Below are 16,651 nucleotides of genomic sequence, written 5' to 3' on the forward strand. Positions count from 1 at the left end.
AAGTCCATGTGCATGGGTGTAAACATGACCCCTGACAAGGCGACTCTACTGAGCATCCTTTTTTGTATCCTGGTAGCTCACAGCCTGTTTGTGCACTGACTGTGTATGGTCAGTCAGTGTTTTAATGGTAATATCTGAATGCAGAGAAAAAACATCTGTAAGCATTCTTTTAAATATATTTGTGTAGTTGATTTTCAGCAGCCTAAATGTCTTAGAGGACAGCCTGGAAAAAGGTTAACAAGGACCTAAAAATAGAACCTGGACACAACAGATAGGTCTGATCATCAAAAAAAAAACCACCTCAGGGGGAGTCCCACAGCAAAAGAACAGTCCAGTTCAAGTCACCACTCTTAAAATGTTTATTAAAATCTGCCATATCATTGCTGGTACATCACTGTAAAATGAGGAGTCAGATTCCGCTTCGGAACTGCACAGACTTGAAAATCCAGAGCTAGTCGTCAGAAAGTTCAACAAAACTGCGCTTCTGCATTAAGAGGTTTATGGTAAGTCACAAAAGCTATCAAGCTGTAACACAGATTAACTTTACCTCTCTAACCTATTGCATCAAGCCATGGGCCCACAGAAGAAGAAATATCTTCAATTCCAAACAAGCACACTCCCAAATGTGGGCTTACAAATCCTCACACAGATAAATTCTGTAGTTCATTTGACTTCTCCTGGTCAGAGTTACTATAAGATGCAAGCATTTCGTCTTTGCTATTTAGTGTCGGTGGTCAAGCAGCATAGAAATTCTGTGGGATCCCTTTCACACCCAGGCCTGTTATCTGTTAAAACAAAAAAAATAGATAAGAAAAAGAAAGAAAGGAAAGAAAGGAAAGAAAGGAAAGAAAGGAAAGAAAGGAAAGAAAGAAAAGAAAGGAAAGAAAGAAAGAAAGAAAGAAAGAAAGAAAGAAGGAAAAAGAAAGAAAGAAAGAAAGAAAGAAAGAAAGAAAGAAAGAAAGAAAGAAAGAAAGAAAGAAAGAAAGAAAGAAAGAGAAAAAGAAAGAAAGAAAGAAAGAGAGAAAGAGAGAGAGAGAAAGAAAGAGAGAAAGAAAGAGAGAAAGAAAGGAAGAAAGAAGGAAAGAAAGAAAGAAAGAAAGAGAGAAAGAAAGAGAGAAAGAAAGAAAGGAAGGAAGGAAGGAAACAAACAGATAAATCTCCAGCTGAGTATAATGAAAACATTTAAATGTTGTAGAACAAATATTACAGCAACCAACTCCTATGTCTAGGGTCCCCTGTTTCAAGAGGAGCCCAAAAAGAGTAATTGCATGGAGTTTTTTCAAACTCCTTAAGGTTAAGATCACTAAGATTATCAAGCACCAATCAATAATTTTGCTAATTTAAATGTTATCTGCGGCCCTTATGTGTGGTCCTTATTTCCAAAACAAGTCATAGTAATTTTTAACATGCTTTGCCCATTCAAGACAAATGTGAGCTTGGTGAACACCAACACACTCTCAGAATATGAGGTTTGGCAGGTCCGATGTATAGAAGGAAAGAAATAAAATCTGCTCACCTTGAAAATCTCTCCTGCATGAGGTTCCTTAGCTAAGGTGGCCTCGTCCAGTCCATCGTATGCAGAAGTCACGTACATTTCTGAGTAGTCTTTTCCACCAAAGCAGCAAGAGGTGATCCTTGGAGTAGGCAGCCTCACAGTTTGAATTCTTTTTCCTGGGAAAAACATACAATTGTTTTCTAATGTCTATTTTCTAGGAAGCATGTAATTATGAATGTACTATGAATGTAATTATGAATGTACTGTGCATGGTACAGATGTGGGACTTACCCAGAAGGCATCTCCCCTTCAGACAGAAACCATATTCTAAAGGATAGTTTGTGGGGATATCAAATTCTTTCATCTGCCTCATCTCTAAATTTCAGGCTCTCCCCCATATCTGTGGGGCTTCACTTCCATTTTTCAAAATGCAGCAATACAGTATGCGAGGCCAGGAAGGGCAGGAACACATGATCTAGGATGGTCATCATTCATTCCTTAACAGCATTTCCTAGTTAAACATTCAGTTAAACAACACTAAGATTTTTTTTTTAATTGCAGTAGATATGCAGTACACTTTTTTTTAGCTATATTATTAAGAACAGTGTGTGCTGCATCAGCAAACCATGGGAGCAGGGGTACCTGGCACTGGGAGGCAGCACAGGGAGCTGCAGTCTTTACATGACTGGGGACTGAACCAGGAATGTTCTTGGCAACCCATGGGGCAGAAATGGGCAATAAATTACACCTTCTTATCTCGCCTCCAAACCATTCTTCCTGGCTGCCATTCCTCTCATGTTCATATGCACATGCTGGTGGAAGTCTTACCGGTCTCTGGGTCTATACGAATGACTCTGCCACCATCAATACAGGCCACCCAGAGCTTCCCTTCTGCATCTATGCACATCCCATCAGGCATTTGCTCCTCCTTTTCTAGATGGTACAAAAGTTTGGGGCAGGCTGTGGGAAGAGATACAAAGCTGGTGTTATGTGGGCTGCTACTGATTCTGTATCAGATTCCAGTCTAACATCTTCCATGCTCTTGCAAACAGCTAAGGTAATTTTCCTTGAGAAAGACATTCTGCAAAATGTACATCACATATGCATTTTGCAGACTGTTGGAAGCCAGACTTGGCCTTTCTTAGGCAGAAACAAGCCCCCAGCAAAGCCATTGCAGTTTGGGATTGTACGGAATTAGGGCTCCTATTATTTTACCAAGAGAAGAACAAAATGCCCCCATCTCCCTTGTGAACTCACTTGTTACCTGCCACAACACGAGTGCTGCCAGTGCAGTAATTTTTCCTGGACTTTCATTGGTCATGGCAGCCTGGATATGTCACATAAATAATGACATGGGTTTAAACATTGGTGATAAGCCATTGGTCCCAGCTAAAGATCAAGAACTTCACTTTTTAATGGCCAACCAAGCAACCAGTTTTGATTAAGACTGGATGCCAGCTGCTAGTGGTCTAGGATGCAGTGCAGGTGGATTGGAGGGCACATGCATGGTTCATGGAGCAGGGCCCATGGGCAGTGGACCACCTGCACTGACCCAGCACCTTCTGGCTATCACCACCCAAAAAGAGACAGTCACAAGCCTAGTTAAGGTTAGGAAGCTCAAACACATTACATTTTTGTATTTTCAGCAGGGAAAGTTGCATAAAATCTTCTTTAGAAATCTTATATCTTAAAAATCTGTAGGAACAGATGTTCCCAGCAAAGCGAAATCTGAGTGAATGTAGTTATTTTGTGTAATTTTCAGCCGTGATTTCACAAAGTCCACACTCATTAGAGTACAAAGGTGGTTCAGCCTTTTAAATTCGCATGGAGTATATCAGGCTGATACTGCACAGAAATATTTCACAGAGTTTTGAAATGAAGTTATATCCATTATTCTTGCACCTAAATTTTCCTTTTTGTGGATATAATAAAAAATGTTTACCCAGAAAGTGAATTTAAGTGAAATTTGCCAATATCTGAAGGCAATTTTAATTTCAGAATTGGGAAACCTCAGTCACAATGATAACCTGATCCTCCAAATACCTTTCTGTGATATATATGCATGCACATTCTCCATCTGTATTTATGGAGCTAGTACAACCAAAGTGTTCCAGTAGATGGCACTCAAGAGTAAATAGCATCCTGCAAACCCTCTCATTCCGGAGTATAAATGGCTTGTTCCCTAGAACTCCTTGAATGGGTCAAAATATGAGCCATCTCTCCAGACGAAAGTAAGCTGAAGGACTGTCAAAAGTTTGTTAACCAAATACACCTGATAAGTAGCTAAATTTGAGAAATACCACAGTCAGCGTACTGACAAGTTGTAAGCAGAAGATACGAGATCTGTCAAATAAATAACCACATCTCACAGGCCCAGGTCTTGCTGCAGAAAGAGCAATAGAGCTACTTGTCACCAAATTTAAAAAGCATGTGTACCAATCTTTCCAGTGTGCACATCATAGCTGAAGGCATGGACAGCGTATGTCAGGCTGTCAATGTGAAAGAAGGTTCTGTGGTCCAGGGACCAATCCAGACCATTGGAGATGTCCACCTGGTCTAACTGTTTTATTACGGAATGGTCAGGGAAAAGGGTATAGAGAGCTCCCTGCCGCCTCGCTCGGACGCCTGGTGCTGTCTCTTCAGCCATCGTACCTGAAATGGAAATGGGAGCACAGTTAGAAGAAAGCAGAAGCTTGTTCATCGTGTTTAATCAAAACACTCCTCTGACTGTTACCAAGAGGTCCTAGGGAGAATCACAGCACTGTGATTTTTTTTTTTCTTCCTAAAAAGAAAATATTTTTAGGAAGAAATTCTTTGCTGTGAGGGTGGTGAGACACTGGAAGAGGTTGACCAGAGAAGGTGTGGATTCCCCATGCCTAGCAGTGTTCAAGGTCAAGTTAGACGGGGCTTTGAGCAGCCTGGTCTAGTAGAAGGTGTCCCTACCCATGGCAGGGAGGTTGGAACTAGGTGGTCTTTATGTAACTAAATGGTCTTTAAGATCCTGTTTAACCCAAACCATTACATGATTCTACAATTTTACAGTTCTATGATGAAGGGTCTAACCAGGCCCTGAGAGGTTGATGAGAAGGAGGAAAAGGAACACACCAGAAGCAGATGCCTCCCACAGAGCTGATCCTGGCCAGTGAAAGGATGAGTTTCTGCACTGCCATGAGGTTTAAGTCACAGACACCAAAGACCCAAAGGAGCACCATGACACACCAGGGATTCAGGTTCTGCTCACAGTACAAGCTAAGATGCAGGCAAGCATCATGTGCTCTTTTTGCTGTTGCTCTTTGTAAGCCACTTTCATCATTTAAATGGTCTATGATCATAAAATACAGGTGTACACCATGTGCCTGAAAGCGATGTCCAAGCACTCCTTGAACTCTGGCAGGTTGGGACCATGACCACTGGGGAGCCTGTTCCAGCGCTTGACCATCCTCTGGGTTAAAGATGCTTTTTGTAATACCCAACCCTTCAGGAGGCTGAGGATCTCTCCCCACATCCCTGTTTCCCACAGGCTAACTGGGAGAGGCTGCATGTGGACGATGCAAGCTGCAGCTCATGTTCTGTTCTAGAATCACAGAATATGCTGAGTTGTAAGGGACCCACAAGGATCATCGAGTCCAACTCCTGGTCCTGCACAGGACCATCCTCAAGAATCACACCATATGCCTGAGAGTATCATTCAAATGCTTCTTGAACTCTGTCAGGTTTGGTGCTGTGACCACTTCCCTGGGGAGCCTGTTCCAGTGCCCAACCACCCTCTGGGTGAAGAACCCTTTTCTAATATCCAACCTAAACCTCCTCTGACACAACTTCAGGCCATTCCCTTGTGTTCTGTCACTGGTCACTGCAGAGAAGAGATCAGTGCCTGCCCCTCCTCTTCCTCTCACAAGGAAGTTGTAGACTGCAGTGAGGTCTCCCCTCAGCCTCCTCTTCTCCAGGCTGAAGCTGCATCCCTCTCTATACCATCAGAAAACTTCCCACCTACATGAGCCTTTCACTGGCTTTTCACCTTCTACAGAGGCAGGTGTTTGACAAACATCATCCACCAAGTAGCAGAGCCTTCCTGTTGGATGGCTCTTGCCAACAGCCTCTGTCCTCATTTAGGTCAGAGAATGCTGGGTCCCTTGTCCTCCTTCATCGGGCAGTAACTGAGCAGAGCGTTCGCAAATTGGCTCATGCTTGTGACAGTGGGTTTTGTAGGGAGCTCAGCTGAGGAATCAATAACAAAGAATAAAATGCATTATATAAAATACACTGTAATAAGTTTCCCTTTGCTCTGGGGGAAATTTCTGCCGGGAACTTACCAGCAAAAAACCTCCCCTTTGGATCCACTTTCCCATCATTGAACCTGTTGTTGGGTTTATCCTGCTCGAGCTCAAGAATGGTGGTGACTGCCTGGGTGTCCCAGTCCAGAAAGGCAAACCTGGTTCCCAGGGCAATAACGTAGCCCCCACACTGCCGCAGTGCCACCGAGCCAACACGGGCATCTGTGGGTGAGAAGGAGCAGAAGATGACAGGTAGCTCTGAGGCCATCGGTCAGCACTCACCGAGGGTGTCTGGGCTTCACTGGGACATCCCTGACCTGGGAAAGGCTGAGCTGATGCTAAGATCCTTCTCCCCTGGGATCATTAGCTAGATCACTAGCTCTATGTTCCAAAGATTTTCCCACTTTCTGGGCAGACACAGTCATTAGGACTGTATGTCTGGCTCTGCAGGTCCCAAATGAAACATGCATTCCCATTTAGGCTTATCAAGGGCAACACACACATGGTCCTCCACACCTGAAAACACTCCCCTCTGCTCAGCTGGCTTGGGCCACACCGTGCTCAGCAACATGCTGTGGGAGGACAGGGCATGTGGCCCCATGGAGAGTAAGGGACACCACTATGCTGCAGGACTCCTACTAGGAGGGATGGATGGGGCAGACAGAGTGACTCCCAGAATGAAGTGAGTACAGACTCTTACCCACAGACACGCTCTGCACCTCATTGGTGATTGGGCTCCAGCGGCAAACTTTCTGTGAGTTAATGTCTACATAGACAAGTGCATTCTCCCTTTCTTCCCAGACCGGGCACTCTCCCATCCGGTTCTTCTCCTTCACGACAGATTCGATTTTGATGGAGGAGGACATGGTCTGAGGGGAAGAGAGTTAATAATGGATTTAATGAAAAGCTGTCATGTTTATGCTTAAAAGCAGAGTTTGTAAATGGCAAAGCACTCCAAATCCCACATGACAGAGTAATTTAGGAGGTTCCTATGGAATTTCCATGGCCTCATGGTTGGAAATGAGCTCAAGACACCAAAGCTTCTCCTTAGCAAAACTTTCCTAAACCACAGCTGCTGATGAAGCACCTGCCTCCAGGCAAGGGAGTGCTGGGCCATGGCCCTGAGCTGGCACCCATCTGTTTTCTGGGGATCAGTGATCCCAAGGGTCCCTCAGACCACAGGGAGCAGCACAAACGAGTCAGAAGTCTTTCTGTGAGAAAACAAGGCTCTGCCTTACCAACGCAGATGCACTGGCTTTCTCCACAGGAAGACATATTTGTACCCGTAATACCGACTGCTGGCTGCCACCAAGGCCAGACCAGGTGCCTGTTCCCACACCAAGTCAGTGTGAATATGCAAACACTGAGGAAATCTCCTGCCTTTGAAACCCTACTGTTTTGCTTTCTCTCTAAGCATTTCATCTTCATCAGCCCCCTCACCACCCCCGCTTCATCTCCAACCCCTGCCACAGACTCCGAATTTTGCCCCATGCCAGGCTGCAGGGTGTAATTACCCCAGTTGCTGCTCTGGGGGCAAAGACGCCAGTGAACCTCTCATTACATGCATCTGCTTCTGCCAGGAGTTGTTCATGCCCTAACTACCCCATCCCCCTGTCCCCAGGGTGCAGCAGGGTGCCCACAGGGACACCAGTCAATCAGCCACAGCCCTGGCATGGGGTGCACAATCCATCAGGTTTGTGTCCAGAGCCCACTGATGCCCTCCAAAATAGGGATCCTGGGCTTGCCCTGCCCTTGCTGTGGAGTGGGATGTGAGCAATATCCTCCACCATTCAGCTCTTACAAAAGAAAGAGGCCCACTCGCTGCCTCAGTCACCGCTAATGCTAATGGAGCCACATCCCACCAGCACCCACCAGCCTCAGCACATTTTTTCCACAGACTGGGGAGATATTTCTTGGGAGGCAGCCAATCCCTGACATAACATTAGTCCTAGGGATTACTGTATTCAAGCAGGCATTGTTTCCTAGTAGGTGAGCTGGTGATAAGGTTTACAGATAATTAATTAGCACTAATGCACTTCAAAATACGTAGGAAGAGCCAGTCAATCACTGTGAGTGGAAATGCAGGGCTGGGGCACAGGATCTTTCCTGAAATGAGTCACACAACCAAGGTAAGGTTCAAACGACCCATCTATCAACTATATCCCACTCCCTTCCAAAAAACCTGGCCACAAGAGTCCAGGCAGCAAGCTACTCCACACAGGCAAACAGCATCAGTCTAAATGTAGATGAGGATATATAATAAGATGCCAGGTTTTAACCTCCTTAAACCTGTTAAACCATGCTCAAGCTAGCAGAGTGAGTTTCTCTTCGGTTAAAGCTTTGTGTCATGTGGCTGCCATATGTGGGACCCGAGGCTTGGAGACACAATGCTGACTTTATTATATCATGACTTGGAAAACACAGAGTTGCTCTCACCCCTGTGGGAAAATGGCATTCAGCAGCAGCCCAGCAGCAGTGCAGTTCCTGCAGAGGCAGAAAGCCTCCAGATCTGCAGCAGCCAGTGTGTATTTGTCTTGGCCATTGTTTCATTGACCCAACCAAGCCTTATTAAAGCTTTCTTTTCTCACCAGCTCCTGTTTCATTTACATCCTCCTTCTCCAACTTCCGTAACACCAAAATAGGGGCCTGGCAGATAAGCTGTGGTGAAATACTGATTCACAGCTCGTCCCACATGCCACATGAGGAGTACGCAATCACACTATTGTCAACTGTTTCACAAGGCACAGTCAGGGGAGAAACCAACCTGCCTGCACCAGCTGTCTGCTCACCCCACTCATGTCACCCCAGCAATGCTGTGGAGACCTGCCCTGTCCCACGGAGCCTCAGTGTGTGTCCTCCTTCCCCATCTGCACATTCAGCTTCAGCATCTATCCCCTTCGCCGAAGAAATAGCTCCTGTGTGTTACTCCAGCTGTGGAGTTTTTCACACTGATGAATATTTTGGTTCAAATAATCATCAGCCCTCCCCTTTTTTAAGAAGAGGGCAATTGGAAGGGAAGACTTGTGCTTTGCTGGCTGAGGCTTCACTAGTTTTTACAAGCAGATGAAAATGGAGGTTTTTAACAGGAAGGGTCGTCATACTGTAAAAGGCAGCACTGCCCTCCAGAAGAGTTCCCACAAACTGGCAGCCCTGGTCTCATCCTATCTGTGTCCCCCTTCCACCCAGTGGTACACCTCCTGTCGAACCCTCTCTGTCAGCACCCTATGGAACTTTGCAGCAGAAGCAGCAGCATTTCACCAAATACATCATCTCAGGGAAAAATGAGGTAATGACCCCAAAAACCCTGGTTCAAAACATCCCAGTGTAATCGCTCCCCAGGCATCCTGCCACCTGGCACCTTTTTCTGTGGCACCTCACACTCTGCTTGGCACAACATTAACCCATCAGAGATGAGCATGCAAGGAAAGACAAGAGAAATTCCAATCAAAAAGGATCAAATCCCACCATATTCTCCAGAAACAAAATCCCTGCAGAAAAACATGTCACATTCACCCTGCCTACATCCTCTCTCCAATATTTTGTTGGCTTTACAGCCTCCTGGACTCATGCCTAAACCCCTTATGGAGACTAAGGGGCTGACGGGTGTCACTGAAACATTTTCCAAGTTAAACTGTTTAAAGTTACCAGAATTTGGAGACCACAAGAAAAATTTCCTGTTAGAAATGAAAAACTAATGTAAAAACATCCTGTCTGCTCTACAAACTAAATCCTCTCTCTGGTAGCTATTTGAAAATAACCTTTCTAACCTCAGTCCACATCTCTTTTCAAATGATCTGGACAAAAATTGGTCATTTCAGTATCCCCAAAAAGATATAGGTAAAGTACAAATTAATGACTGGCCTTAAAACATTTCTTTGCTGTTTCCCACCCGCTCTCCCCCCCATGCAAACACACATTCCATTTTTCATGACAAGCTGAAGTTTGAATAAGCAGGCAGACAGCTAAAACTTTTAATATACAAACAATTATCTGCATAAACCAAAGAATTTTAAGAACCCTTTTCCCCTCAGTCAAGCAGATGAATATTTTTACCAAGCTGGAGGACACCTATGCGAAACTCTGCAGTTCATCACATCAACGCACCTGCTGAGGACAATATTGCAAGACCTGAGTTGGTGACTCTTTTCCAGCACTGGTCCAATGAAACTGGCTGCTGTTTTCAGCGACGGTTAAAAATGTGCAACAGTTGATGTTATCTGCATGGAGCAGGTAACCTTTTACATTTTGTATTCAGTCAGCAGTCACATGAATGATGAGGCAGGGACCAAAGCCCTTCTGAATGGTCTGGTTTGCAGTGCCAGCAGCAGGACATGTGATAGGAAAAAATCCTTGCTCAGTATTTTTCTCATGTCAGGAGAGCAAGAGAGGAAAACTGAGGCATTGCACCATTCAGTTGCCCCAAGGGCTAGCCCAGTCTTCCCAAATTTAGGGTGATAAAAGGGAAGGTTAACGAAAGATGCAGGGGAGGGTTTTGTAGTACTCTGAGCAATAAAGAAAAAAAATATTCTTGTGATTAGGGCTTATTAGCATCATTAAGACTTGGCTCCTACTCCCATCTGTGCCACAGTCTTCTCGTGTGTGAAGTCACCTGCTCTCCTTGCAGGGCTCCTCACCTTGAACATGCAAAGGCTGATCTCACTACAGCAAAGAGCTTCAAACTGCTGCCTGTAGCACACATGCGGAAGGACTTTTACCATCCATGGCAAATGCCATGGATGCTGCAGAATGGCAATGTCTTGTTTGCCTTTCCAGAAGTTGGTCACTTTAGGAGGAGACACATCTCAAAGACTGTGGATGTCGTTGATGAGTGGTGCAACTCTGCAGTAGCAGGTGCATATATTTGCTAGGCAGCCAGCTATTCTATTAATTGTTTCCACAACATAAAAAGCCTGGTCCTGCCATGCACTTTGTTTGTTTCTAGCGTTGCTGGTTTACAAAGCAGAAGTTTCTAGTGAAGTTGGCCAAAGGCAGTTGAGGATCCCTGTACCACTGGCTGACACCCCACTGCATTGTCTCCTTCTGGGGTAGCTTCCTCTCTCCCACTGCTCTGATCTCCTCTGATGCAACTCTTATGGCTTCTTTTTATAGTCCCTATTTTTTATCAACATAGAGTAGTTGGGAGAGCACATCAGGATATTAGCACAACACATAATGTGGTATTTAAGTAACTGTATTTGTCTTCTGTTACTCACAGGCATGTGCTCAGATAATAGCTCAGAATTTGTTCCTGTGGCTTTGCAAATATTTAGTAAATCCATTGCTCCCTCTTTTTCCCCCACAGCTCCCCAAAACATACTTGTGCTGCTTATTCCCCTTGAGGGTCCATCCCATCTTTCAGTAGTCTAGAAACTTGACTTTGCCTGTTATTCGATTGTCCCGATCTCTTACAGTTTTTATGTACCTAGACAGTCATCCTCCCTCTTGGAGATGACAACAGACATGGTTAGAGTTAATGAAGACACAGCTATAAAAAACCCCAGGCAGATACAGGTACAGCTACTCACCCCAGCGATACCCCACTCAACAGCGTTGTTCAAAAGTGAAGCCAAGGCTTATCTCTTCCTGGCTTCACCCTTTTGTAGGAAGGGTCTGGTCCCTCCCCTGTGCTCAAGATGGGAAGAACTGGAGCTCCCCAGGCAGTCAGTGCCGCCTGCTTTTATTTCAGCAGAGCTATTTTGCCAGCAAAGGATTACATGAGCTTTCTCCACCTTGGTTGGGAATAACTACGCTTCACCTATGACTATAGATTTTGGTCATGAGGGTGAAAAAATCCTTCAGGGCACAGCAGCTGCTCCTCCTGATACAGCCTTTCCTGTCACTGGGTTCTTGCTCAACCCTAATTGAAATCAGTGCTGGTCTTTGATCAAAGAGGTGAGCGCCATTAATAAGCAAGGGATTAAACAAAAGCGAGGAAGCCTTCCTAATTGAGGGAACCAGCAACCGCTCAGTTTGCCAGATCCAGTGCTCTGTCATGGGACTCAAAATATGCCAGCAGCACCAGTTTGGGCTCCTTGGGGCTGGGGCGTGGAAAGCAGCTACAGCCTCTGCACTGGAGGCTGCGCTGAGACGCGCTCCCAGGGCATTTCAGCAACATTAAAAATACAACTCTCCTGGCAGAGTTGGCTCTTCCTGCTCATGTGAAGCATAGGAAACCAGCATAGCAAAGCGCAGCAGGTGATTTTGCAGAAGGGGGAGGTGGCATTCATTTGTAAAGTGTCTGCAGCAGCTTATTTTACCTGCCTCTGCTCCCATGCGCAGAGACGTGTTATTTAGATGTTTGCCCAGTGCCACTCACTCACAGATGGTATGAAGGATGAGGGGGTCCAGCAGCCACATCCTCCCTGTGTTTCATGGGTGCCTCTTGACCAGCTGTGATAAACTAATCTTTGACCAAATCTTTCATGCCTGTACAAGCTATTGCTCTTACTTTTCTAGGGTAGCAACAGAAAAAAAAATTGGCATTTTTTTTGTGTTGTGCTGGCAATCACCCTACTGCCACTGCGATGGTGTGAGGGTGAGCACAGGTACAAAACTTCAATAGTGACAGCAGAGGGAGCTTATCTGTGTTTATGCCCACTTATTTTCTGCTGCATTTCCAGATCTCCATTAGCCATCAACCACAGCAGCCCTTCAGCACGGTTCCTGAGCTGCAGTTATCTCAGGGTTCATCACTTCAGTGAGATCAGAGCTCTAAAATTGCCACATTCATAATCATCCTCAGCTCAAACTTTCTCAATAACGTGCTTTGAGATTGCCTTGTAGTGCAAAGTAAATGAAGGATGGTGGACACTCCAAAGAACAAGCCCCCGCTTCCTGCACTGTCTCACACTCATCTGCCCTGCTGCTTAAATCTCTTTTTTTCCCAGCTGCTGAGACATTCCCCTGCAGTGTTTCAAGACGGGAAACAGTGACATGCACAAAGTCACCTTTGAACACCAAGGCCTCAGTGTGACCCAGGGGCCAGGCAGTTGAGTCACCCACTGCACACTCGAGGGCACAGCAGGCAAGCCCATCCATCAGAAGCTAACTCAAACTCCAAGGCCTGCAGAGATGCACTGACAAACCATGGTGTGCTGATTCTTGGAGAGAAAACACACAGCCACTGGCCCTCTTGGCAGTCAGTTGCTGGATTACTCTCTCACAGATGGATGGGCACAGAGCAAAAATCCAGTTTAATTTCTAACTGAGATACATCATAAGTTACAGCACACATAGGCCTGAAGTTACCAGCAGAAAAGCAATCCAGTAAATAAACCTTTCATTTACAACAGGTGCTGTGAAGAATTTGTAATAAAACTTCCTTTTCCTCCACATTTGAAACAGTGGCCATTTGGGCACACGGGCCCACCTTGCTTCTCTGGGTGCTCTGGGGGAGTTTGTTTCAGGAGGAGGTATATGCAGATTTATGCAAATGGTCATGAATGCTTAACGTTTTCCTGTCATCATGGATCTCCCCAGAATAGGCTGAGATCTTCAAAGGATGGACAAAGATATGGCTCTTCACCCCAAGCCTGGGTTTATAGTTAACAAAATGAGCAACATAGTGACATGCACTGGGAGGAGATGGTGATCAGTTCCAGACTGAGTTAATTTAAGCACAGCCACAGCTGAGGGCTCTAAGAAGAAAGCTGCAGATGCACAGTGATAGGCATTAATGTTTCAGTTGTTAAGAATATCATGGGACAAATGAAGTTACATTTAAAGCAGTGCTAAGACCACCAAAGGGGATTCTATAAGCAACTTCAAAAATATGTAAAAGAGACAGTACAAGTCTCTTGTACAATCAAGAAATCAATATAGCATAAGTTGCAAATGAGATGGAAGAATAAACAACTAAATGATATTAAAATATTTTTAATCATAAAATAGAATTACAATAGAAGCTTATTAGGATACGAATCTTTTTAGCACAACAGGAAAAAGTACCATCACATATTTAAAGTAAATTTAAAGGGAGAGAAAAGATCAGTTTTAAAATATTCCATGTATTTCAGTAGTTTTTCATGCTTTCTTGATGAACTATTATAATGGTGTTGTGGTTCCAAAGCAAAAGATGCTGAACACCAGAATAAGACCTTCAGACTTGTCCTGTGTACATCGGTCTTCTCTAATACATTCTGAAGAGTGTGTATTTAACCTGCAAATGGATATGGTGGGACTCCTTTCACCCCCAGTCCTGTTATCTATTAAAACAGAGAGAAAAAAAATATTAGAGTAATAATCCACCATTATCAGACACTTGCTTTCCTTGCACAACTGGACATGCTTTAATTTGAAAAGGACTGTGTACTCTAATTTGCCCTCCTATTTTATTTTGCACACATCAGCACATCACAGCCAGGAATTTCAACACATGCTCTTTCTCTAAAGCTCAATAATCTCAGGTCAGAGTCCATCCCCCAAAGGCCTCTTCTCTTAGATACTACTAAGCCTTAATTCTGCAGTTCACAATGTAACCTTCAGCATGCACACAGAGAAGAGCAGGGCTTTAAAACAAATCCCAAGGTAACAAATTTTTTAAGAGGTAATTTAGTTATAATTAATGAGAAAGTAAATAAAAGTGGATCTGTCATTGATTAAGACACATGAGTATTTACCCATTCTTTCCACAACAAATAGAAAATGCAAACAGTGTTGGGATAGTGATAAAGAGGTGATGGCACAGAAAATTTACACTATCAGCATTGTTACAAAGTTTAAACCCAAAACTATTTTCAAATCTCTAAATGCATTTAACTTCCTCATACTGCAACAGGAACTAAAAATACAAACAATAGTTTAACATATATGACCAATCATCAAACAACCGCCCTTTTCCTGCTTCCTACCACTCCAAGTGGCTTGCTACCTGAAAAATGCAGGAGCAAAAAAATTACAATCTAAAATTACAGAAAAAAGCATCATTCACCTTGAAAATCCCACCAGCCTGTGGCTGTCGTGAAAGCCACTCTTTATCCATCCCATCACTGGCAGAAGTCACATACATTTCTGAATAATCCTTTCCTCCAAAACAGCAGGAAGTTGTTTTGTCAACTGGAAGTTTCACAGTCTGGAGTCTTTTCCCTGGAGGAAAACATGCATGATGTTTCCTGGTTGTCTACTTATAACAAGAAATTTAAACAAATTATTGCGAATAACCTTCGTGGAGCCAAGTGTTCCTCAGAAGTGGGAACCAGGGCAGGGGGAGGACTCACGCTGACTTTCAGCATACTGACGGAGCACCACAACAAGGAAGAAACCAGACTTCTGTGACAAAGTCACTGATGATCACAAATCTCAGTTATCACAAACAAATCCCACCCCAGTCCCAGTCTGTCCTCTAGTTAAACACAAACATCCAGCGCATCTGAGCTCGTCACCTAGACTGCCCAAGGAGTCAATGGAAATGAGATAAAATTCCCCTCTAAAACAGGTCACATGAATCACACTCTAGACCTGCTGACTTTTCTACTTTTAATTACAAAGGCAGCCTGGAGGGAGTAGACCTCGTGCAGCATTGTGGAGGCGTACCTCCTGCTACACCTCTAGTGCCTGCAGTTAAGGAAGATTAATTCCTAGAACTTTTTCCTGAAATTTCAATAGCCTTTCAAATCAAGTTTGCATAAAATAAGGATCATGGGACACGTCTGAAGTTTAGAAGAAACTAGTGCTACCATAACTAATATTACTCATTTATTACATCAACAAATAGCTACTGTCTTAATTACAGTGGTAGTGAACAGACTGCCTCCAGCCCTAACCAGAAGACTGTCAAGATACCTTACAGCAGATTTTTCTAAAATTCTTGCTAATCCTGGTGTGCTTATTCCCATCACATTTATTTTATTTACCTAGTATTGAATTTCTCTTTCTAGAAATATGCTAGAGCACATGAATCTCCTTACAAAACCTGTAATGTCTCTGCTCCCCCAACTGCATATATAAAGGGCTTGGTCCCCTTACAGTAACTAACTTTACTGATGTGTTGAAATAGTAACTTTGGTGTTGGGAACCCAGAAATTGGCTGACCCCAGTTCTGGGAGAAAATGGGTGGGAGGTGCATTCAAAGGGAAAAAAACATGGACTGAGAGAGAAGAGGCATGAGCCCCAAAGACAAGGGGAGAGACCCTGATGTGTCTCAATGGATAACAGCCTGGAAGATATAATTTACAAAGCTCTGAGATGAGCAATGCCTCCCTGGAGATTCAAGAAAATCTGCACCTGGATGCTCTACTATCTACCTGAAATATTCCTTTGTGCTTAGTATCTACAGAAGAGAGAAACTTAGCAAATCTTTTAGACACTAAAATTCAAAGGATACTAAAAACATTCACTAGAAAGAACTGTAAAATATTTGGTTTAAACTGGATATTAGAAACAATTTCTTCACTGAAAGGGTTGTCAAGCATTGGAACAGGTTGCCCACAAAAGTGGTGGAATGATCATAGAGTCATAAGAGTATTCTGAATTGGAAGGAACCCACAAGAACCATCAAGTCCAACTCTTAAGTGAATGGCCTCTGTGGGGATCAAACCTGTGACCTTGGCATTATTTAGCAGCATACTCTGACCAACTGAGCTAATCTCATGTTCCCTGAAATGTTCAAAAATGTAGATGTGGTGCTTAGAGACATCGTCTAGTGGTGGACCTGGCAGTGCTGATGATCTGCTGATGAGTGCAGACTCAATGATCTTAGAGGTCTTTTCCAACCTTAATGATTCTAGGATTCTAATTAAAAGACATGACTGCATAAGAATAGCAGGTCACCAAAAGGTATGACAAGGCTTGCCACATACAAGTTAGACATCCTTTTTGAGCCCTTTGCAAACTTAGTGGGATCAGCCACCACAGTCTTTCCCCGTAGCATATCCTGAATCTAAAG

At 44.0% G+C, this 16,651-nt stretch overlaps 2 protein-coding genes across 5 annotated transcripts in view; both read right to left on the bottom strand.

The window, feature by feature from the left end:
* Nucleotides 1-335: 335 nt before the first annotated feature.
* LOC127479707 (regucalcin-like) lies at nucleotides 336-10,060 on the bottom strand. The gene is made up of 7 exons (XM_051806998.1): nucleotides 9,874-10,060; nucleotides 6,470-6,638; nucleotides 5,809-5,991; nucleotides 3,932-4,147; nucleotides 2,324-2,455; nucleotides 1,517-1,671; nucleotides 336-785 (listed from the first exon to the last, which is right to left on the bottom strand). Exons 2-7 carry the CDS (start codon nucleotides 6,633-6,635, stop codon nucleotides 735-737), a joined length of 903 nt encoding a protein of 300 aa, XP_051662958.1. The 5' UTR covers nucleotides 6,636-6,638; nucleotides 9,874-10,060; the 3' UTR covers nucleotides 336-734.
* A 3,568-nt stretch (nucleotides 10,061-13,628) lies between these two features.
* LOC127479708 (regucalcin) overlaps nucleotides 13,629-16,651 on the bottom strand; it is an 83,735-nt gene continuing 80,712 nt past the window's right edge. For all 4 annotated transcript variants that reach the window (XM_051807000.1, XM_051806999.1, XM_051807001.1 and 1 more), the window contains 2 exons: nucleotides 14,699-14,853; nucleotides 13,629-13,973 (listed from right to left, as the gene is read on the bottom strand). In XM_051807000.1, coding sequence (XP_051662960.1) covers nucleotides 13,923-13,973; nucleotides 14,699-14,853 — 206 coding nt within the window. In that variant the 3' untranslated portion in view covers nucleotides 13,629-13,922. The remainder of the gene's footprint in view (nucleotides 13,974-14,698; nucleotides 14,854-16,651) is intronic.

The sequence above is a fragment of the Manacus candei genome, unplaced genomic scaffold, assembly GCF_025592945.1.
Source record: "Manacus candei isolate 608988 ecotype Guabito, Panama unplaced genomic scaffold, ASM2559294v1 h1tg000069l, whole genome shotgun sequence".
Taxonomy (NCBI): Eukaryota; Metazoa; Chordata; class Aves; order Passeriformes; family Pipridae; genus Manacus; species Manacus candei.

Bases quoted from the DNA above. Each gene is read 5' to 3' on its own strand.
- LOC127479707 (XM_051806998.1), bottom strand. From the start codon at position 6,635: ATGTCCTCCTCCATCAAAATCGAATCTGTCGTGAAGGAGAAGAACCGG. The intron at 5,992-6,469 runs GTAAGAGTCTGT...TCTCACCCACAG, and splicing joins GGTGCAGAGCGTGTCTGTGG to ATGCCCGTGTTGGCTCGGTG. The intron at 4,148-5,808 runs GTAAGTTCCCGG...TTTCCATTTCAG, and splicing joins AAAGGGGAGGTTTTTTGCTG to GTACGATGGCTGAAGAGACA.